We start from the raw sequence: 20,304 nt of genomic DNA on the forward strand, positions 1-20,304 counted from the left end.
AAAAATCAAGTTATCCCTGTTCTTTCCTCTTCAGTACCCAACCTGCTTCTCTTCCCATCGAACCCTAAAGCAGTTCATGGATGGGTTCAGAAATCAGCCTTTCCCTCCCTAAGAGCACTCATTTAAATTTCTCTCCTTTGACAGATGTAATTCTTCACGAAAAAAAACCCCACAGGAGCTTAATAAAAATGCATGTATCTTACCCTCTCAAATCAGGCTGAAATACAACAATATAAATATAAAAATTAAAAAGTATATAATATATATAGAATGAGTAATATAGAAACATTACACATAACAAAAAAAAAGTCACGTTTTTCAGTGTTAGGGCGGTCAAACAGTGCGACAAAGGTTGTAAATTTTCCATCCCTGGGAATTTTCAGGACCCTGCCCTGAGCTGCACTCCAGGGGCTCGGACTGGGCAGTGCCCAGAATTCCCTTCCGACCCTGCCTGGACTGCCAAAAACCCAAGGGAATTTACATCAAAGGGAAATTAACCAGGTCAAGGAGCAGGGTCAGGAGTCGCATAAACAGAAGTATAATAAATCTTTATTCAGGAATGCAAGGACAATTAAGAGGCTTGGATTATTTGCCTTTAAAACCCGCTCAGGAATGCAGCAAGGAAATGGAAGCATCACATGGCTCACAACATTCCTTAAAAATGCATCAACCATAATCCTTTAAACAGCCAAGGTAAAGTGCCAACCTCAGTGTTCGTGAACTCTCCAATTTCAAGTATTATGACCAAAATGTTTATACAGAAATGTGAACAACTTCCCTGCAGTGGAACTCTTGTCCCAGAGAAATTCTTGCTCCTTAATAATCCAGGAGCTGTACCAAGATGCTTCTGTGTCAGATGAGTTTTCTTTTACACAGCTAATTTAACATTTCCTTGTTTGTTGAGTTCTACAATCCCCAGTTCCTCCAGGATTTTAATTTTCACGTCAGTGGCTTTCATTTTAATCTTTTTCATCTGTGAAAGACTCAGTGCTTCTCTGTAAGACAAAAACAATTTAGTAGAAGAGGGATCAAACATCAGGTCTGGCAGAGAAAGACTAAAAAGCACATGCTGTTTAATCAATGATTTTTGTGAATGCTCTGTAAATCCCAAACTTATCCAGATTACCATCAACTTTTCTATGCCACTTCAAATCCCAGCAGTCATTTGCTAATCTTAGGGTTAAAAAGACAGAATCCCTGAGTTTAAAACTTGCCTTTTTTTGTAACATCAGCCTGTAAGAAACCCCCAGCACTCACCCCAGAGAAGGGTCAGGAGGGGAGGGCAGGGTTTGGGGGTCATGGTTTAGTCTCAGGTTTTTTTTGAAGTTACAATATGCTTAACTAGCAGCTTTTATTTAATTTGAAAAGGCTGAAATTCTTTGCAGCTTATAAAAATCTTTCAATGAATGGCTTTGAGCCTTACCTGTTTTCCTGTACAATGAAGTGGTTAAATAACTCCTTGTACAAATAGTTCAAGTCTGCTAACTTGACAGTGCTCCTGATGCTCTTGGGCACACTCAGAAATGTTTCCTCAGTCAATGGTGTGAACTGGGCTTTCCAAAAAATTGGAAACAGAAGATATTTGTTTAAAAGAAAGGAAATGGAAAGTATTTGTTCCTTCAGAAATTGCATCAAAGGTAGAAAGTGATTCCATTAGTGTTTAACAATACCCCTAGGTTCAACTAAAGGAAGATTTTCCAGCAAGAGAAAGGAGAGAAAACAATAATCACTGGATCTGGAGACTGAGTAAAAAATCATTTGAGAGTTGAGATCTGATGAGGATTGACAAATTTGGTCTGTCAGTGACCAGCTGGCTTTGTTTTGGTTTTTTTGTTTTTTTTTTTTAACAAACCAAAACCAACTGTGAAAATTCCTTTCTATAAGCAGGGATAAATGAATTTTAAAAGAGCTATTTCTGTGGTAAGATTAGTGCACCATTTCTTCCAGAGCTTAAACACAACAAGTTTTCTACTTCAATCCCATTGAAAGCAAGGGAAAAAATCCCAGAAACATGGCAACTGTTCCTGGAATGTAACTCAGGGGTCAGGTCCTTCTAGTAAAGTCTAAATTCTTCACATAAAAGCAGTAGATATTGGTGCTTGGGAGGGAAAACAGTGAAGTTACTGCCTATCACAGCCTCTATGAAAAGAAATCAGTGGGAAATTTATTTTTTCAGCACTTACCTTCAGCTGAGCCAGGAACTGTAGATTCTGGGCAGGATGGCTAAAAAATAGACAATAGTGTCAGTATTAGTGTTTTGGCTAGAAATCTTTTTTTACAGTTTAATTTCTGCATGAAATTTACATTAATTACGTTTCATCATTGGATAACCAAGGATCTTGCAGCCACTGAAGTCAACAGCAAAATCCTAGGGATTAAGTTTAAAATGAAATTAAGTTTAAAATGGATACAGAAAGATTTCTGTGCAAGTCAGATGAGCCTCTCCAGCTTTGCAGCATGGATCTGAAAGCACTGCACATGCTATAGAATCGGAGATGGACATAAATGGAGAGCATTTCTCAAGGGAGGAGCAGATATTTGCAAGCAGAGGGTGAGTGAAGCTGCAGGACCTGGACAGGTTCCATGCAAACCAACTGTGGCAATAAAGGGACACAAAGTGGGGTGCCCCGTGACACTGGGAAGTGAGGAGAAGTAGAAAAAGAAAAGGTCCCTCAGAGAAACACCCTCTGCTAACCTTCTCTAATACTTTTAATATGAGACCCAGAGCAAACATTTGCAGATAATTGTATTGGGTAATTACATCTCGAGCTATGGGAGAACATCTGGCTTTTTAACAAATATTAATTTAGATCTAAGCTGTACTGCATTGCAGTTAGACTAGATTGTTACTCATATCCCAAAATTTGTTTCATATTTCACGGGAAATTAAATTTCTCCCCACACTGGTTTGAATCAATGACATCCCTCACTCCCACCCAAATGTTTCTTTCTCAAGAAGATCAACAAGAGCAACCAACTGCATTCCCAAGAAACATAAACATATCCCAATTACACAATAACAGGAACAAAGTCTTCCATCAAATCTAATTTCTCTTTTGTGGACCATCTAATTGGAACAATTAGAAAAGCTTAATCTGTACAGAATAAAAATGAAAAGGTTTGTTAAGGAACTTAATTCCATTTCTGAAAAATTCCATTCACTTGAGAGGCATCAAATCGCAAAATCAGCCCCTTCTGCACTCAGCTGAGCTGCACTTGGAATTAAAGGTTTCTGGAATACTGGCATCAAAACACAAAATCAGCCCCTTCTGCACTCAGCTGAGCTGCACTTGGAATTAAAAGTTTCTGGAATACTGGCATCAAATCACAAAATCAGCCCCTTCTGCACTCAGCTGAGCTGCACTTGGAATTAAAGGTTTCTGGAATACTGACATTCCATGCCCTACTCACCTCTTGCACTGAAAATTCCATTTTTTCCCCAATTTGCAAGTTTAACTGCTGGACTGCAGTCTGTTCGTCTGCTGACAGAGGTAAGCTCTGGGAAAATAAGAAAAGCAAACACAGAGAAGTCTGATCCTTCAGTTCCTGAGGTGATGATATTTACAGAGGGACTCAATGTTTGTGCAGCCCTTTGCTCATGGAAACTGACAGTAGACTCCTGATTTCCTTCCACTGAAAATAAATGTACAAGCAAAGTGCTGCTGAAAAATCAACCATAATCTTCCTCTAGCACCAATACTATAACTTAGTCAAGCAAGAGAAATTTTTCAATTAAAAAAAAAAGGTATTTCATTTAAAGACTTTTATTTCTCCAGAAGTTCAATCCATCTTTGGTTCAGGAAATATAAAAAGTACAAGAAAATCTTTCCCTAAAGCTCTACATGTAACTCAAGAAAAGGGTCTTCCACTTTGAAAAAATCCAAGTACAAAATTATTCTGGACAGAATATCCTTGAAACACAGAAAGACATGGTCTATTTTCCTTCCTGTGACATAGAACCACTGTCTTTTAAATCATGATACAGCCCATTTTGTCTATCAAAAGTTACCAGTAATTGTTGACAGATTAAACCCAATCTCCAGGCACTGTCATTAGAACATTGACCTAAATCACCTCATTTGTAAAAGGTCAAAATTAATGCTTTCACCTCTTCAATAATGAAGCAGTGTCTGAAGACCACTTAAGAAAATGTTGTTTGTTGCTGAGATTTTTAACAATTTAAACATTATCCTAGGAAAAACAGCTGTGGGATAACAGCAATCCCAGGGTATTTGTTACAATGGTTTAACTTTCTCCCTTTAGACACTGAAAATACATTTGCCATTTAAAAGCTTTTTAGCCTTTTAAAAGTGGTTTCACTTTCCATTTTCTTTAAGGTGTGTCAAAACCTGTCAGTGTGGCCCTAGGACACAGCTCTGCACAGAGAGGTGGATTCCTATGAAATAACCCAAATTTTGTCACTCCATTCACACTCCTCAGCTCCAAATCTGATTTTAACTGCTGGGGATTGGGATTTACAAAAAGAGCTCCAATCCTGCCAGCATTCCTTCTGGGAAACTGTCTCCTTAGCTTCTCAAAGTCAGCACAAACAACAATTTCCAGTAGAACCAGGCGTGGCACATAAAGGTTCCAAAGTTGGTGTTCATTGCCAGCAGTGAAAACAAAGCGATTAAAATGAAAATACCACCTCCAGATTACTTCGTTGCTGCAGTATCTGAACTGTCTTCATTGTTTTCTCCAGGGCAGCACGGATGCTCTCCATGGATTCCTTCTGCTCCAGGGAAATTTCTTCCATCTTGGCACACAGGGATTTGTAACGGGATTTCAGCACCGGGAGCTCCTTCAGGAGAGTAGCTGGATCCATCTGTGAGAGTAGAACATTTAAACTACATCAAATGACAAAATTCACGTGGCCACACTTCATTTGAAAGTGTACATGTTACTCATTTAACATGAAATGATCCTCTACAGTGAAAATGTACCGGAGAAAAGGGCTGAATTACAGAATCCTTTACACGATGTCATTTATTGTTTCCCTCTCGTCTCTCCCCCAAATCTGAATTTAGTCACTGCTTGTTGGCAAGTTTATCTTGGTTCTCAGAGCAAGGGTGAGTCTTAGCTCAGACTGGAATCTGTGACCTGAATTTAGCTGTTAACACCACCGATTTCTCAGAGCAGAACATGCAGGAATTTCACTATCCCAAGAAACCAGAGGAGTTTGATTTGAATTCATATTAGGCCACTTATCTCAATAAATTATGCAGGAAATAAATAAATATGTAAATAAATAAATAAATAATAATAGCCTGACAAAAAGATGAAAGAACAGCCACATATATTTCAGGTTTAAAGAAAAATACCCGTTTATTACCAACTCCATGCAATAATAATAATAATAATAATAATAATAATAATAGCCTGACAAATAGATGAAAGAACAGCCACATATACTTCAGGTTTAAAGAAAAATACCCGTTTATTACCAACTCCATGCAATAAAATTGAATTTAATCTGAAAGCACTACCTCTGCTGCTGTATCATCAGGAAAACCTTTCATTATTTCAAACTCCAGTCTGCGCTGAATAAAATCCAGATCAGATTCTGCTTTCTGGAACTAAAATATTTAAGGTTAGGCACAGTATATTAAAACCCAAAAACTGCAGACAAACCCCAACCTGTGTTTCAGGAAAGCAGGAGGCAACTGCCTCACTTTGAAAAGCTCAGAGACCATAGAAGTTTACAAATTCAATATTTTAAAATATAAAGGGTTCTGTTAGCAAAACTACAACACTCAGTTATTTACACAGAGGAGATTATGAGTAAATTCAGGATCCAAGAGTATCATCAGAGCTTTTACCAATAATCATCTTAGGGATGTGTTCTTTCAGATGGTTTTAATGTCCACAATACATTTTATTATTTCCCAATAAACCAGACTGACTAACAGCTCGTTGAATTGATGACATCACTTTTCTTTCCTTGGGAAAAATAAGCCACCAGAGAATTGTCTAATTGCCTTGTAAAACAGTCTGCTGATAGCATTACTACTTAATTAATTTTAGTCTGCAATTTTAATATCTATTAAAGACTTCCACTTTCAAGAAAGGCAGTTTTCCCAGCTCCCAAGCAACTCATTAACTCTTTGACATAATAATTCAGTGATTTTACAGTCACAGAAGAGACAATGATGAAAGCAAGTTAAAAATGGTTGTGACTTCCTTCACTTGCTCTTCACTGTTTATTTTGAGATTAACCCCAAAGTGACCATTCCAATTTTTTTTTAAGAATCAAAGCAAGGCTGAATTTATTATAAATATCCACAGTCTGTGGTCAGGCTGGGATTCCAAAGGGATATTTATGTTTTGAACATCAGCCTTAAGGAATGGCCATTAATGCCTTTGGGGGTGTGGAAATTCAGCCTGAAGGAACAGGATTTGATCCAGGACACTCTCCAATAAAAGCCTCTTCCTGAGGGAGTGATGGATGATGTTTCACACACCTCCAGCACATTTTCAAATAATAGCTTAAGAAAAGGAAAATAAATCTAGTGAAGACCTTGAAAATCTATAAATCAAGGGGAAAGCTTTCACCCAGTACTGCCATAACTCACCATCTGCCCAGCAAAACTCCTTCCCACACCTGCCCCAGAAAGCAGCCAGGACAACATCCAAGAATAAAATACTTCTCAGCACACTGTACATTTTTAAAGAGCTCACAAGGGATTTCTTCCCTGACTGCTCAATGGTTTCTGTTCTCCTCCACTAAGAAATATTTGTAGGTTTTCCTTTCTACCCCAGGCACCCCAAAAAGAACATTTTTTGCTTTTCTCCAGCTCCTCCATTTGATCAGTTTTTGCGAAAGCAGACAACAAAAGCTGCTTTCAAAATGACCCATTAAATATTCAATACTGATAATTTGAGATTTCCATAAGCAGCTAACTAACACACTGTGATTCAGGACATTAAAAGCTAAATGTGGCCAGAATTTTAAGCTTTGTGAAGACAGTTAACACAGTTCATTATGACTGCTTTTATTTTAAAAATATTTATTCCTTGCATTTCAGGAAACATCCACCTGCAAAAATCCCCCCTTAATATTCTAGCTCAGAAGCATTTGTAGGAAGATTATTTTACAATAAATCACACAGAAAATGCAGGGTTTGATGTGTAAATTTGTAATTTACTCACAGGTTTAGAAGAAAATGTTAGAAACTGAGTGAGGCCAGTGCTGAGGGCTCTGCTCTCAGATGCTTTGACAATACTATTGCACTGCTCTCTGTATAGTACAGTAGTGCAATAAAGTCAGAGCACTCGTTAGCAGCAACAATTCTGGGCAACAATCAATCATACACTCACCAAAAAAAAGGGGAAAAAACCACATCAACTCAGCCAGAGGTTTCTGTGGATGGTGAAGAGCTGGATAAGGTTAAAGCTCACCAAGTCCTAACACACACACAAAAACTCGCATTATTATTATTATTATTATTATTATTATTATTCAGAATCTGCCATTCCACTGATCATGAGGGGGGAAAAAAACCCCAGCCACCCAACAAAACGCTCGACAGATCTGCCAGAAATTCAATTTCAAACTATTTGGTGCTTTCTGAACTGGAAATTCCATTTCCAAGTGTATTTATTGCTTGGATTTGCCTCGCAGCAAGCTAAGATTCCAAACTGCCATCAGACAGATGTTCTTAAACTGCATTACAGGGAATATCTTCTGGACAGCAGAGTTTATTCTTTATCATTTCCAGTGCTGAATCACAGTAAAATACACTTAATACACTCCTTCCCCAGCCCTGGGGATGTCCTTTACCAGTGCGGTGTGAGGGTGTATTCCATAAATCTCAGTGGTGATGGGGATTTTTTAACACAACAATAGCTTCATGCTGAGAATTGGAGAACTCTCAGGGTTTGAAGCTGCTGAGATACTTAAAAAAAAAACAAAAAAAAAACAACACCACCAAGAAACCTGGGAATGGAGTGGAGAGGGGGGATTTTTGGGGATGCACACAGAGCTGAGTCACCTGGGCCATGTGTAAGGCACGGAGATGATGGCATTTGTCATTAAATGACCAATGTTCCTCCCTGGCAAGGCAATGAAATGAGCAAAAAAATAAAATAAACCCATGGCAATCTCCTTTTACAGCTGTTTTGTGGTGTCAGACAGTGATTTTGGACTGGTATGTTATTAAAAAGAATACAGAATAATGCAGATTGTATTGCTGGCCAATGCCCTTTTAACATTGCACTGCTTTCTGTGCATCATCACCAGTAGTACAACATAAAAAGGGCACTGGACAGACACCACTCAGGGACAGAGGGGGATCCCGAAAAATCAGTGACAGGAATGAACTGAACTGCTCTGAATGAAGCACTGCCAGCTTTGTGATCTTTTCCATAATTAACCTAACACTGTTATGGTGCTCCTGTCACAAAAAACCATTGATCACCCGGTTGATTTTATTATTTTCATACCCATTGTTCTCTTCAAGCTCCCACTAATTACTTTGTCCCTGCTTGCATGAGACCAAAAGGAAGCTTTCCATGAAATTCATGTCAAAAGCTCCAGGGAAATCAGAGGTGTTATTTTGTCACACTTCTGTGGAGAGAGCTGACTTCACAGGAAATCCAGGACGGGGAAACAACAAAGCAGAAGGAAAGGCAAGAGACACAAAGCTGTGAGATGTGAGATTATTCTGATTTCCAGAATAAAAGCTCCTGTTAGCTTAAAGGGGGCAAAAATAACCTCTCTATTCACATGTCCTAAAATGAGAATCACCTGAAAGCATGACTTTCAATAAAACACAGAAATAAACCACGACAATCAATAAACAAATTATTTAAACATCTAACCCAAGTATCTTTAAACACATTCCTAAATTAAACTAGGCTTTAGAAAAAATACAGAATCATAGATATGGGGAGACCAAGCTTACAGTATGGGCAAAAATGGAAAAAAAAAAAAAAAAGAAGACTCTCTAGAAGGAAGAAGAAGGTTTGAGGGGTGGCACAAGGAACTCGGCTGGCTGGACACAGCTTCCCAGAGCCTCTCCAACGTGAGGGAGCACAGCACAGCCCTCTCTCTCAGAGCTCCATTTCTGCCTTTTTTGCACTTTTCCAGGAGTGGGGCTGGCAGAGAGGCGATCGTTACATAAGGGACAGCCCCGCGGCGCTCCGGGGGCTGCCTCAGAGCAGCGGAACGGAGACAAAAGCCGGGAAAACTCCGGGATGTGGGGCTCGGCACCAGAGGGCCGCGGGGGCCATCGCCCCGCTCCCCCCGCGCCAATGGACCAGCCCAGCCCCCCCCCCCCCCCGGCAGCGACAATGGTCCAGCCCAGGTGAGCGCTCCACGCTCCCCCTCCTCTGGGAAAAAATGGACTAGTCCGGGAGCTCCGCTCTGCCCCGCGCCCCCCCTCCCGCCGCGGGCACATGGAGCGGCCCGGCCCGGCCGCGTCCCCCCGCAGGGCGGGCAATGAGCGCGCCCATCCCCACCGCCCCCCCCCAGGTGCGCGGGAAATGGCCGCGCCCTGCCCCGCGCCGAGGGGTGAATGGAGCGGCGCAAGCCCCGCCCCCCGGGGGGGTGGGGGGGCGGAATGGACCGGCCCGGCCGAACCCGCCTGACCCGGACGCGGCCGGCGGGCGCCCCGTCGAGGGCGGCGCGGGCCGCGCTCAGGGCCCGGATGGGGAACGCGGGCGCGGCTGAGCGGCCGCTCTTCCGTCGCGCCGCGCCCGCGCGCCCGCTTCTCCCTCCCTTCCTCCCTCCCTTCCGCGGCGGCCCCGCGCCCTCCGAGGCGTCGCCGCCGCCGGCCCGCGGCGCGGCCGGCCCTCAGCGCGGCCGCCGCCCGCCCTCACCAGGGTCTGGAGCCTGGTAACCGCCGTCTCCATGTTGAATAGTTGACATTCCTCAGGCGGCGGCGGGGAGATCCCCACCCCCCGCGCCGCGGGAGAGTCGGCGGCGCCCATTGGCCAGCTGTCACTCACAGCGCGCCTCCCATTGGCTGGCGGCTCGCGGGGCGCGCTCGCCATTGGCCCGAGGAGAATGTAAACCCGCTCCGAGGTACGGCCGAGCCCATTGGCCCGGAGTGGGCTCCGGCCGTGATTGGCCGGGGCGGGGCGCGCGGCGCTGGCGGGAAGCGGCGCGGGCCGGTCCGCTGCGGCCCTGAGGGGGCGGCGCCGCCGCTCCCCCTCCCCGGTTCTCTCCCGGTTGCGCCGGTAGCCCCGGCGGGGCCGCTCCTCGCGCGGTTCACCCCGCCGGCCTTCCCCAGCCGAGCGCTGCCCGCAGCCGATTGGCGGCACCGAACCCGCTCGCCCAATGGCGGCGCCGCTCGCCTCGGCGCGGCCGGGCCGGGGCGGGGCAGCGCCGGCCCCTCTCCCGTGGAGCGCGGGCGCGCCTCGGCGCGGCGGCCAATCAGCGCGCGGCTTACATGCGCCGCGTGGCGGGCCGGCAGAGAGCGGCGCTGCCATTGGCTGGGCGCGGCGCGGGGAGCGGTTTGAATCGGCGGCGGCGGCGGGCGCGGAGCGCGGCCGGAGGGAGGGGGTGGCCCCGGGACACCCCCGGAACACCCCCGGAACACCCCCGGAACACCCCCACAGGTGTGTGCAGGTGTGCTTGTGAGAGAGAGAAATCCCCGCTCTCGGTGCGGGGTCCCGGGTGAGCGGGGCTGGGGTGTCACCGATCACCGGCCAGGGACCGGCCCGTGCCGCCCTCAGCATCCTTCCGTGGCTTCTCCGTGTCTTTTGCCACCGTTCTCCCCAAGCGTCGTTTTCCCCAAATTCAGTGCTTGTCACATCAGCGGAATGAAAAACTGAACGTCCGTTTAATTTTATTGTGCTTACATATTAATAGTTGCAACACTTCAATTTAGTTGATAATATTTCTAATTATTTTCTTGTTTGTTTATACTTGTTTATAGTAATATTTATAATATGTTTTTCCTGTGCATTTATTTAACTAATTCTTATTTTTACAATGTTTACAATAGCTATTTATTAATGCTATCTATGATACAGATAGAAAGGGGGAGGAAAAGCCCATATAAAACGGTGCTTTCTATGCACAAACACATCCCCATGGGTCATATGAAATTAAGGATATCTTTTCTATCACTGGTCCATAATAATTCCACCAAGGCAGCTGTGAGTAACCTCCGACTGGATTTCTGAGGTGCAGCCTGTGCTCTTTGGTGGCAGCTCTGGCCCAGTGTTTAATTTGCTTTATCTCTCTACATCCATTTGAAATGTGTCTTTTTTTTTCCCCAGTAATGGCAAGGTATAAGAAATGCAAACGAAAACGAAGAGCCCGAGCAAAAGTTCGACTGGAAAAGAAGAGAAATGCTGCAAGCCCCCAGGACTCAGTTTGTCCCTCTCCACGGTAAGAGGCTCTGCTTGAATTTTGCCTTCTCACTCCGTCCCTGGGTTTGCTGTTTGCTCCCAGTGGCTCATGGAAAAGAGGCAAAGATTTGTGCCAAGTACATGCCACTCCATGATATCTTTTGGTGTTATTCAGTGGAAGGCTGGACATGATGACCTCGGAAATCTTTTCCAACCTTAGTGTTTCTTTGATTAATAACCAGGAAAAGCAATTTGAATAAAAAAAGTATTTCCAATAGGATTTTCCCCACCACAACCTTTATTGAAACGTATCCTGGCCTTTCCAGGTTTCTGTGATCACATTTGCTGTGTTGTTACCTGCTGGTACCTGCTTGTTAGCTTTTTAAAAGGCTGAGATGATCAATAAAACTCTGCCCTTGTTCTGTTGCAGGTCACCAGCTCATCTCCCTCTGAGCTCGTCACCAGTCCCAAGCTGCTTCCACTGGCCTTTAGCCTTGCCCAGTGTAAAAAGTGTGGTCAGACCCTTGGCAACAGCAGCATCATTTCTGTATTGGTGGTGCCAGAGCAGGGTTGCACAGGTATCTCCTTTATTTGATATTAGATTTTTCTGTTTTAAGCAGGGATTAACACTGTTTACTGAGCTGCAAATATTTCACTGTACCAATTAATTTTGTTCTGTTAGTACCCCTCCTAAAAATCAGATTGATCTTCAGAAACATCTGAAGAAAATCAACACACAAATACACATAATCTGCTTTCTTTTTATGCTTAGAGCTTTCAGGTGGTTAAAGACACCATATTTCCATCACAAGTCTACTTAAGGGAACTAAATATGTTCAGGGAGAAGCTGGAGAAGTTGGAAAGTGAGTTTTCCAAGCTGCAAGGAGCACTCCAGGTCAGTGTGAGTCCAGCTGGGGCAGGGTAACATTTGCCCATGTGAGGATAAGGAATTGTGCTCCGTGCAGATCCGCTGGGATCTGAGCAGCTCCTCAGGGGCATTGTCTGCACTCAGAGCTGCAGAGCTGCTGCTGCCTCACAGCAGGAGGGACCTGTTTGTGTCCTTACAGCTCAGCCTTAGCCAGCACCTTTGTTCCCTAAAATCCCACCTCCTTTTGCTGCTGGATTTAATGCTCTCTTTATTTATTTCTGTCGCTTTCAGATGAACGGAGTGGCAGCTTTGTCTTCAGAAAGTTCTCTTTGCCAAAGGTGTCACAAGCCAGTCCTGGGTGCTCCTGTGGGGACACAGAGGGATCCTCCACCCTCAGCATCCATGCCTGTGTCCATACCCCCTCCTCCTCCTCCTCCTCCTCCTCTGCCTCCTCCACCACCGCCGCTGCCTCCACCAAAACTGCCTCCAGCACCTCTCCTCCTCCAACGGGGCACAGCCTCTAAACTGGTAGGGAATCAGAAGGTTCCTCTATTTTTTATTTCAAGCCTGAGTTCTGTTTGGACCTGCATTCATCAGCTCATCACTCTCTGTGAGTGCTCAGTCTCACTTTCCCTTCCTAATCTCCCTTCCAAACCCCTTTGCTTTCAGGCACCCCCAGTGAAAAAGGATGGGCCCATGCACATCACCCTCAAAGACCTCCTGAATGTTAAACTGAAGAAGACAAACAGCAGCCTGAGAATGGACAAGGTAAACTGGAGGATGAATAGGTGGTGGTGAATCAAGGGAAAATCCACCCTGGAACTGCTGTTATCTCCTGATTTTTTGTTTTTTTGGTGGTGTTTTTTTTTTTTTTTTTTTTTTTTTTTGGTTTTTTTTCAATAAATTGCTTCTCATCCAAACACCCAGTGATCAGTTTCAAGCGACCATTCTAAGTCTGCACCTGGGCTTTGGAAGGGAAGAAATAAAGTGACAGACTCCAATCTCACCTGGCACTCAGGACAGCTCTAATTTTACATTAAGGCCATGGAGTTTTCATGCAGCTTTGTGTGTTATCAGTAGGTTTTTTGACTCCTTTTGGCCAGCTGGAACTTTGTTTGCAGAAAACACCCTCTTGTTTAGGGTTTTTTTTTTTGTTTTTTTTTTTGTTTTTTTGGTTTTTTTTTTTTTCCTAAATAAATCTATTTTTATCCAAGGAACGTTCAAATCTTAATAATTTAAAAAAGCATAAAAGCCATAGACCACAAGAATCTTTCAGATTTATTAAATACTAAATGGATTTCAGGGTAGTGAGACCTGAAGTTTTATTTGGGGTAACATTTCTTTCCTTGCTGTAGGAACAATCACCAGTGAAGCCACGCAGGGCATTAATTACAGTCACAGATCTACAGAGTGTTAGTCTGAGACCTAAATCCAAGCCATCACCTCATGCTACAAAATCTTTAATGTAGGATGCTTTCTTCCTTGATTAGAAATTAGATTTTTCTGTTTTAAACAGTGATCAAGGTTTTTCACTGAGTGGGAAACATTTCATTGTACCAATTTCTTTTTTTCTCTTAGTACCTCCCCTAAAAATCAGATTGATCTTCGGAAGCACCTGAAGAAAGTCGATATCCAAAGGTCTGTTCCTTTCTATTCTCTTGAATTCTGTTTTTATAATCTAGAAAAACTAGAGAACCAATCAAACTAATCACAACTGCCCTTCCAGAAGTCCTGGTGGCACTCCTCTGAATAGTAAAGAAAACACTGAGTGTGGCTCTGGGCTGACCCCAATAATGACACAGGCACTACGGCGCAAGTTTCAGGCAAGTCACTCTGTCCCTCTTCTTGGAATCATGAAGTGGCTTTAAAATCACAGAATTCCCTACCGATTTAAGGACGCTTTAAAATCACAGAATTCCCTACCGATTTAAGGACGCTTCAGAACGGACATGCCGTGGCAGGTTGTTTGATAATTCCAAGAGGAAAAATTGCTTTTTTGGTGGCCAAGGGGGTGCCTCAATGCAACTTTCAAAGTCATAGTTCCACTTTGCAGAAGAACAAAACGTGAGGGTCAATAGCATCTTTTATTTTACTGATTTGTTGTGTCTGTTTTAAGGTGCCAGCTAAGAATTGCACTGTTTTATCTCCGTGATAATGAGCTCACATATCCAAGTTCTGACCCTTCCCTTCTTTTGACAGATGGCTCACCCGAAGAGTCCCTCGCCTGCACAGCTGAGTGCAGCAAACAGCTTTGATGAAAAGTAAAAAGGAAAGCAGGTTTACAGAACAATTTTCCATTTGTGGTCAGGACGCCACTTGAATCCCATTTTTATTACACTCAGGCACATGTATTTGTAAGTAAATGTAGTGCACAGGAAAATGGGGCATTATGAAACCCTGTAAAGCAGATTGTGCTTTTTATCTCTCTCTAATTTGTCTGGATTTGGTTGCATCTTCATTCATAATGGAAAAAAGATAGGAAATTTCCCAAGTCTTTTGACACCTGGGTGCTGCTGAAGCAGGAACTATTATATTCCTAGCACTGGTGCTGCTTGTCATACAAATATGTGTTTGCTGAAATTCAGTATTTTTATATCTTCTTTTTTAACAAAAAAAAAATCTTGACGGTATTTGTACAGTTTCAAAGAAAAACAACAGTTTAATGCACTAATGTATTAAAGTGGAAAGCTGCAAGCTTCAACAAACAGTTCGAGTCTGTGACTACAACTGTAAGAGGCCCTTGCACTGTGTATCACTGCCGGCTGCTGTCTGATCACTATTAAAAGGCTGCACTGCTTAAAGGCGATGAACTCAAAGCCTCCTTCCAAGTCCACGGGGTGGGCAGGGGTTGTGCCCGTACCGCGGCTCAGCTCAGGACCAGGGCAGAGCGTGGGTCCCGGTGGCACAGCCCTGCCCGGCACGCCGGCACGGTTCCCCCGGCGCTCGGGGGCGATGGGGAGCAGCGCCGCTGGCCGCGCTGTCACCCCCGGCGCGGTCCTGCTCCAGCCCCCCGTGCCCGTGCCCGTTCCCGTGCCCTGCCCGCGCCCTCCGGGGCGGGGCCGCTCATGCGCGGGGCCGGAGCCGGGGCTCCGCCGCTTCCGGCCGGGAGCGGGGCCGGGCCGGGCCATGCCGCCGCCCGGGGCCGGGCCGCCCGGGGCCATGGGCACGGCCGTGGGGCCCATGAGCCTGCGGGAGCTGCTGCTGGCGGCCGAGGCGGGCGGCGCGGCGGGCGGCGAGGAGGAGGTGTGCGTGGTGGGCATCTTCGGCAAAACCGCGCTGCAGCTCTGCTCCGAGAAGGAGGCCCTGGTGAGCACCGTGTGCGACCGGCAGGTGTTCCCGCTGTTCCCGGAGGAGGATCCCGAGCTGGCGGATGGCGCCGCGGGGCAGGAGGGGGACCCGGCCACCAAGGACTACAACCAGCTGCAGGCGTACTACAGCCAGGAGAGCCGCGTGCTGTACCTGGTGCTCACCTCCATCTGCGACACGCCGCAGCTGCTGCGCGCCTGCGGGGACCTGGCGGCGGCCGAGAACAGAGAGGCCGGGCCCGGCCACCCCTCCGGAGGCCCGGCCCCGCTGCCCCACGCCGAGGCGCACGAGTTCTGGAAGCACCAGGAGAAGCTGCACTGCCTGAGCCTCCTCTACCTCTTCTCCGTGTGCCACATCCTGCTGCTGGTGCATCCCACCTGCTCCTTCGACATCACCTACGACCGCGTGTTCAGGGCGCTGGACGGGCTGCGGCAGAAGGTGCTGCCCTCCCTGAAGGCTGCCATCAAGGACTGCCCTGTCGGTAAGGAGTGGAAGCTCAACTGCAGGCCGTGCCCTCCACGCCTCCTCTTCCTCTTCCAGCTCAACGGGGCTCTGAAGGTGGATCCGTTGCCAAGCAGGGGCCAGGATCCCTGTGGTCACCTGGAAAAGCCACCCCCCAAGAAGCATTCCCCCAAGAGGAGGCTGCAGCACGCTCTGGAGGATCAGATCTACCGCATCTTCCGCAAGAGCCGGGTGCTGACCAACCAGAGCATCAACTGCCTGTTCACCGTGCCCGCCAACCAGGCTTTTGTGTACATCGTGGCTGGTGGGCCCCAGGACGGAGACGATCCCGTGGCCATGCTTCTCGACCAGCTCAGGAGCAACTGCACCATGAGAGAGACTGACTCGCTGCTGGCTCCCACCCTGTCGGGACCCAGGAGGTATCAGATGATGAGGCACGGCCGGCAGCAGCTCTCCTTCCATGCAGAGAGTAGCAGCTCCAGCTCCTCTGGGCAGCTCGTGGACTGCACCCTCAAGGAGTTCTTGTGGCAGCACGTGGAGTTGGTGCTCAGCAAGAAGGGCTTTGAAGACAGCGTGGGGAGGAACCCGCAGCCCTCTCACTTCGAGCTCCCGACCTACCAGAAGTGGGTGGCTGCAGCTCTAAAACTCTATGAAGTGACCATCGAAGGCAAAGACGATGACCCAACCTGTGGCGAGCTGAGCTCAAAAATCATGAGCAGCATCAAAGTTTTGGAAGGCTACTTAGACATAGACACCAAGTTCTCCGAAAACCGTTGCCAGAAGGCCCTGCCCATGGCCCACAGCGCCTACCAGTCCAACCTGCCCCACAATTACACCATGACAGTGCACAAGAACCAGCTGGCCCAGGCCCTGCGTGTGTACAGCCAGCACGCCCGGGGCCCAGCCTTCCACAAATACGCCATGCAGCTCAACGAGGACTGCTACAAGTTCTGGAGCAACGGGCACCAGCTCTGCGAGGAGCGGAGCTTGACAGACCAGCACTGCGTGCACAAGTTCCATCTGCTCCCCAAAGCAGGTAGACATGCTCACTCGTGCTTTGGTTTCATGGTTTAGTGTTGTATCTGCTTTAAAATGCCTTAGGCTGAAAGCACCGACTCTGTGTTCAAGGAATGGATGTGGCACTCGGTGCTGTGCTCTAATTGACAAGGTGGTGACCAGGCAAAGGTTGGACTCGATGACCTCAGAGCTCTTTTCCACCCCAAATGATTCTGTGATCATCTCTACAGTGGGATCATAGCAGAGCTGTTGTGTAGGTTTCCTTTATGTTGAGTTTAGGAGCCAGTCCACTGTTAGTAGTAACTCTTCCTCTGATTTTAGCAGTAACTCTGATTCTGTCTTACTAACTAAAAGCAATTTTACTGGAGTCCTTCTAATGAGAGGAGTGTAAGAACAAAGTTCTCTAAAAAGCATGAGCATCCCCCTTTGTTTTAAATAACCTGGTCGATCAGAAAGTCAAAACTGACTTTGCAAGTTTATTGCAGGCAGAAGAACTTAGAGCCTTCAGGAAGAGGTTGTAAAATAAGATTTGGTTTAGTGGTATAACCTCCACTGGAACTTTGTATTAGTAAAAGTGGGAAAGGGAGGAGTTGCTTGACAAACATTTTGTATTTGAGTATAGCAGGGAGGGAGCAGTGGATGAAGGGAATAAAGAAAATTTTGAATGGTGAGCAATTTGCCCAAGGTTTGATTGATTTTCCTTTTAGGGGAAAAGCCAGAAGCAGACAGAAATCCTCCAATTCTGTACCACAACAGCCGCGCTCGTTCCACTGGTGCCTGTAACTGTGGAAGGAAACAAGCTCCTCGGGAGGACCCCTTTGATATCAAAGCAGCTAATTATGACTTTTACCAGGTAACTGTTAGGTCTGTTGGTGCTTCAAGCAGTGCTTTTGTTTCATCTGCAGAGTCTGTATCCTGAAGTGACCACAAGTTTCCTCTTAACCTTATCGGCTTTTTGCTTGGGCGAGACATTTCTGGGAGCAGAAATGGGCTGACCAGGATGGGCAGTTCCAGTCTACCAGTGCACACACACAGGAACACCTGTTTACACTTTGAATGTATTGGTTCATGTGAATTTTAAATAATCAGGTCTTTGGGCCGTGTTCCCATCGCTGCTTTGGTTCTCACGTGGTGCAAACCTCTTGAATCTTAATTATAGCTGCTGAATGTTGTGGCTCTGAACTCCCTCATCTCGGGGTGGATACTAAACCACATGTTCTTTCTTGCAGCTGCTGGAAGAGAAATGCTGTGGAAAACTGGAGCACATCAACTTCCCCATATTTCAGCCAAGCACACCTGACCCAGCGCCTGCTCGGGACGAGGCATCGCCCGCCCCTCCGGAAGGCGAGATTGAGAAACTCAAAGAGAAAGAACCTCAGACTCAGGGAGAGAGCACAGGCCTGAGCTTAGCCCTGAGCCTGGGCCAGTCCACAGGCAGCCTGGGCACTTACCCACCCGATGCCCAGGGTGGAGGGGACAATGCAGAAAGCCACGGGCAGAGCGGGGACTCCAAGAGTGAGAAGAGGCCGAGCCTGGTGGACCGCCAGGCTTCCACTGTCGAGTACCTCCCCGGGATGCTCCATTCCAACTGCCCCAAAGGCCTTCTGCCCAAATTCTCCAGTTGGTCACTGGTCAAGCTGGGGCCTGCTAAGGCTTATAACTTCCACACAGGCTTAGATCAACAAGGCTTTATCCCGGGAACAAACTATTTAATGCCTTGGGACATTGTCATCAGGACGAGAACTGAAGATGAAGGAGACCTAGACACCAATTCCTGGCCTGCACCCAACAAGGCTGTTCCTGGGAAAAGAAGCGCGGTGGTGATGGGAAGAGGCCGGCGGAGGGACGACATCGCTCGGGCTTTTGTGGGCTTTGAATATGAAGATGCACGTGGGAGGAGGTTCATGTGCTCAGGGCCTGATAAGGTGATGAAGGTGATGGGAGGGGGCCCGAAGGAGTCTGCCCTGAAAGCCCTCAACTCCGACATGCCCCTGTACATCCTGTCCTCGACGCAGGGACGGGGCCTCAAGCCCCACTACGCCCAGTTCATGAGGCTCTTCGTGGTGGTTCCCGATGCTCCTCTGCAGATCACCCTAACGCCTCAGGTAGGAAGTGCAGGAGGGGATCTGGGAACAGCAGAGGCAGGGGTGGTTGTGGAAACATTCATTAGCAAGGGTGACAAGAAACTCCAACTCAAACCAACTTCAGCCAAGGCAGTTGTTTCCAAAAGTATCTGTTACATAAGCACTTGGGGTTTCTTAAACTTCAACGTGCCAAATTTATACTCTGTATAAAGTAAGTTTACAAAAATGTTTTATCAAGGATGAGTTACTGGCATTCCCTGCCGTAATAATGGCTTTTAAAAACAAAAAAAATAACAATGACTCTTTAAGAATTACTTTGTCATTTTAAATGTCATGGAGAAAAGCAGTGACTCATTGCTCAATTATTATTAGTTACAATTTGAATTTAAGAGGTGAAAAAATGTTGTTTTTTCTGAATTGGAGAATTCTTCACAATTTCTTCCATTTTTTCTTTTAATACACATTTGAAAAATCTCCATTTGCATTTTCTTACTTTTTGAGGTAGTAATGATGTTTGATTGCCTACTCATGATTTCTTTTGGCTTTAGGTTCAACCAGGACCACCACCCTGTCCTATATTTTACCCTGAGAAGCAGGAAATCACCCTTCCCTCTGATGGACTCTGGGTGCTGAGGTTTCCCTACGCCTACGTGACAGAACGGGGGCCCTGCTTCCCTCCCAAAGAAAGCCAACAATTAATGAGCTACAAAGTTCTCCGAGGAATACTGAAAGCAATTACACAGTAAGAATGGTTTGGGGCATCTCTGGTTTAGTTTAAGAAGGCTGTCTTCAAGCCAGCTCATGGGTTGTGGTTACCCAACAGCTGTCACTGCAATTGTGTGAAGCCCCCACTGTATTTCACTGGAACACGGTCAGATTGGAAATAAAGTTGATATCAAAGCAGGAAAAGGGATCTGAGACATGTAAATTTTCCATTTATTAAGTTTTCATATGTAAAAAAATAAAAGCTGGTCTTCATGAAGTGCTGATCCTGTGTTACTAGATGTTTTGATGACAGTGCTTTTCCCCATCCTGTCTTTTATGTACTTGTTTAGGAATATTAAAAAATTAGCACTGCCTGAAATCAAGAGTTAACTTTGTCATATTGAGGCAATGATGAGCAAAATCTTTTCTTTTTCTGAACAAGCTATTTGTATATAAATTATGCTTTTAATGTGATGATAGGAAAAATCTTTTTGTCTTGGGGGGGAAAAAAAAAGATACTGCAGTTCTGATGTGTATTAACAGCAAAGCCAGAAACTGTGCTCA

The 20,304-nt window shown here is 46.0% G+C and overlaps 3 protein-coding genes across 5 annotated transcripts; 2 read left to right on the top strand and 1 right to left on the bottom strand.

The window, feature by feature from the left end:
• Positions 1–522: 522 nt before the first annotated feature.
• SKA2 (spindle and kinetochore associated complex subunit 2) lies at positions 523–10,008 on the bottom strand. Its single transcript, XM_068210632.1, has 7 exons — positions 9,820–10,008; positions 5,487–5,576; positions 4,649–4,825; positions 3,412–3,498; positions 2,184–2,223; positions 1,424–1,553; positions 523–995 (listed from the first exon to the last, which is right to left on the bottom strand). Exons 1-7 carry the CDS (start codon positions 9,991–9,993, stop codon positions 869–871), a joined length of 825 nt encoding a protein of 274 aa, XP_068066733.1. The 5' UTR covers positions 9,994–10,008; the 3' UTR covers positions 523–868.
• PRR11 (proline rich 11) lies at positions 9,903–14,873 on the top strand. 3 transcript variants are annotated; one of them, XM_068210629.1, is made up of 9 exons: positions 9,903–10,024; positions 11,227–11,338; positions 11,729–11,876; positions 12,071–12,193; positions 12,458–12,694; positions 12,836–12,934; positions 13,522–13,631; positions 13,745–13,804; positions 13,893–14,873. In XM_068210629.1, the coding sequence occupies exons 2-9, from the start codon at positions 11,229–11,231 to the stop codon at positions 14,032–14,034; spliced, it is 1,029 nt and encodes a 342-aa protein (XP_068066730.1). In that variant the 5' UTR covers positions 9,903–10,024; positions 11,227–11,228; the 3' UTR covers positions 14,035–14,873. The 3 variants fall into 3 exon arrangements, with proteins under 3 accessions (XP_068066730.1, XP_068066731.1, XP_068066732.1); XM_068210630.1 differs by lacking the exon at positions 9,903–10,024 and adding an exon at positions 10,983–11,103; XM_068210631.1 differs by lacking the exon at positions 9,903–10,024 and having other exon boundaries at positions 11,193–11,338; positions 13,893–13,989; positions 14,366–14,873.
• Positions 14,874–15,264: 391 nt separating this feature from the next.
• On the top strand, positions 15,265–19,944 carry SMG8 (SMG8 nonsense mediated mRNA decay factor). The gene is made up of 4 exons (XM_068210634.1): positions 15,265–16,970; positions 17,659–17,804; positions 18,181–19,056; positions 19,584–19,944. The coding sequence occupies exons 1-4, from the start codon at positions 15,293–15,295 to the stop codon at positions 19,779–19,781; spliced, it is 2,898 nt and encodes a 965-aa protein (XP_068066735.1). The 5' UTR covers positions 15,265–15,292; the 3' UTR covers positions 19,782–19,944.
• Positions 19,945–20,304: the final 360 nt, after the last annotated feature.

The sequence above is a fragment of the Anomalospiza imberbis genome, chromosome 20 (genome assembly GCF_031753505.1).
Source record: "Anomalospiza imberbis isolate Cuckoo-Finch-1a 21T00152 chromosome 20, ASM3175350v1, whole genome shotgun sequence".
NCBI lineage: Eukaryota > Metazoa > Chordata > Aves > Passeriformes > Viduidae > Anomalospiza > Anomalospiza imberbis.

What these genes read in the sequence shown, in the direction of transcription:
- PRR11 (XM_068210631.1), top strand. Translation starts at nt 11,205, where the DNA reads ATGTGTCTTTTTTTTTCCCCAGTAATGGCAAGGTATAAGAAATGCAAA. An exon ending in AGCTGCAAGGAGCACTCCAG is followed by an intron (nt 12,194 to 12,457) that starts GTCAGTGTGAGT and finishes TGTCGCTTTCAG; the next exon opens with ATGAACGGAGTGGCAGCTTT. An exon ending in GCAGCCTGAGAATGGACAAG is followed by an intron (nt 12,935 to 13,521) that starts GTAAACTGGAGG and finishes TCCTTGCTGTAG; the next exon opens with GAACAATCACCAGTGAAGCC.
- SMG8 (XM_068210634.1), top strand. Translation starts at nt 15,293, where the DNA reads ATGCCGCCGCCCGGGGCCGGGCCGCCCGGGGCCATGGGCACGGCCGTG. An exon ending in CCATCTGCTCCCCAAAGCAG is followed by an intron (nt 16,971 to 17,658) that starts GTAGACATGCTC and finishes TTTTCCTTTTAG; the next exon opens with GGGAAAAGCCAGAAGCAGAC. An exon ending in AGATCACCCTAACGCCTCAG is followed by an intron (nt 19,057 to 19,583) that starts GTAGGAAGTGCA and finishes TTTTGGCTTTAG; the next exon opens with GTTCAACCAGGACCACCACC.
- SKA2 (XM_068210632.1), bottom strand. Translation starts at nt 9,993, where the DNA reads ATGGCGAGCGCGCCCCGCGAGCCGCCAGCCAATGGGAGGCGCGCTGTG. An exon ending in TGGAATTTTCAGTGCAAGAG is followed by an intron (nt 2,224 to 3,411) that starts GTGAGTAGGGCA and finishes TCTATTTTTTAG; the next exon opens with CCATCCTGCCCAGAATCTAC. An exon ending in AGTTCCTGGCTCAGCTGAAG is followed by an intron (nt 1,554 to 2,183) that starts GTAAGTGCTGAA and finishes TTTTTTGGAAAG; the next exon opens with CCCAGTTCACACCATTGACT.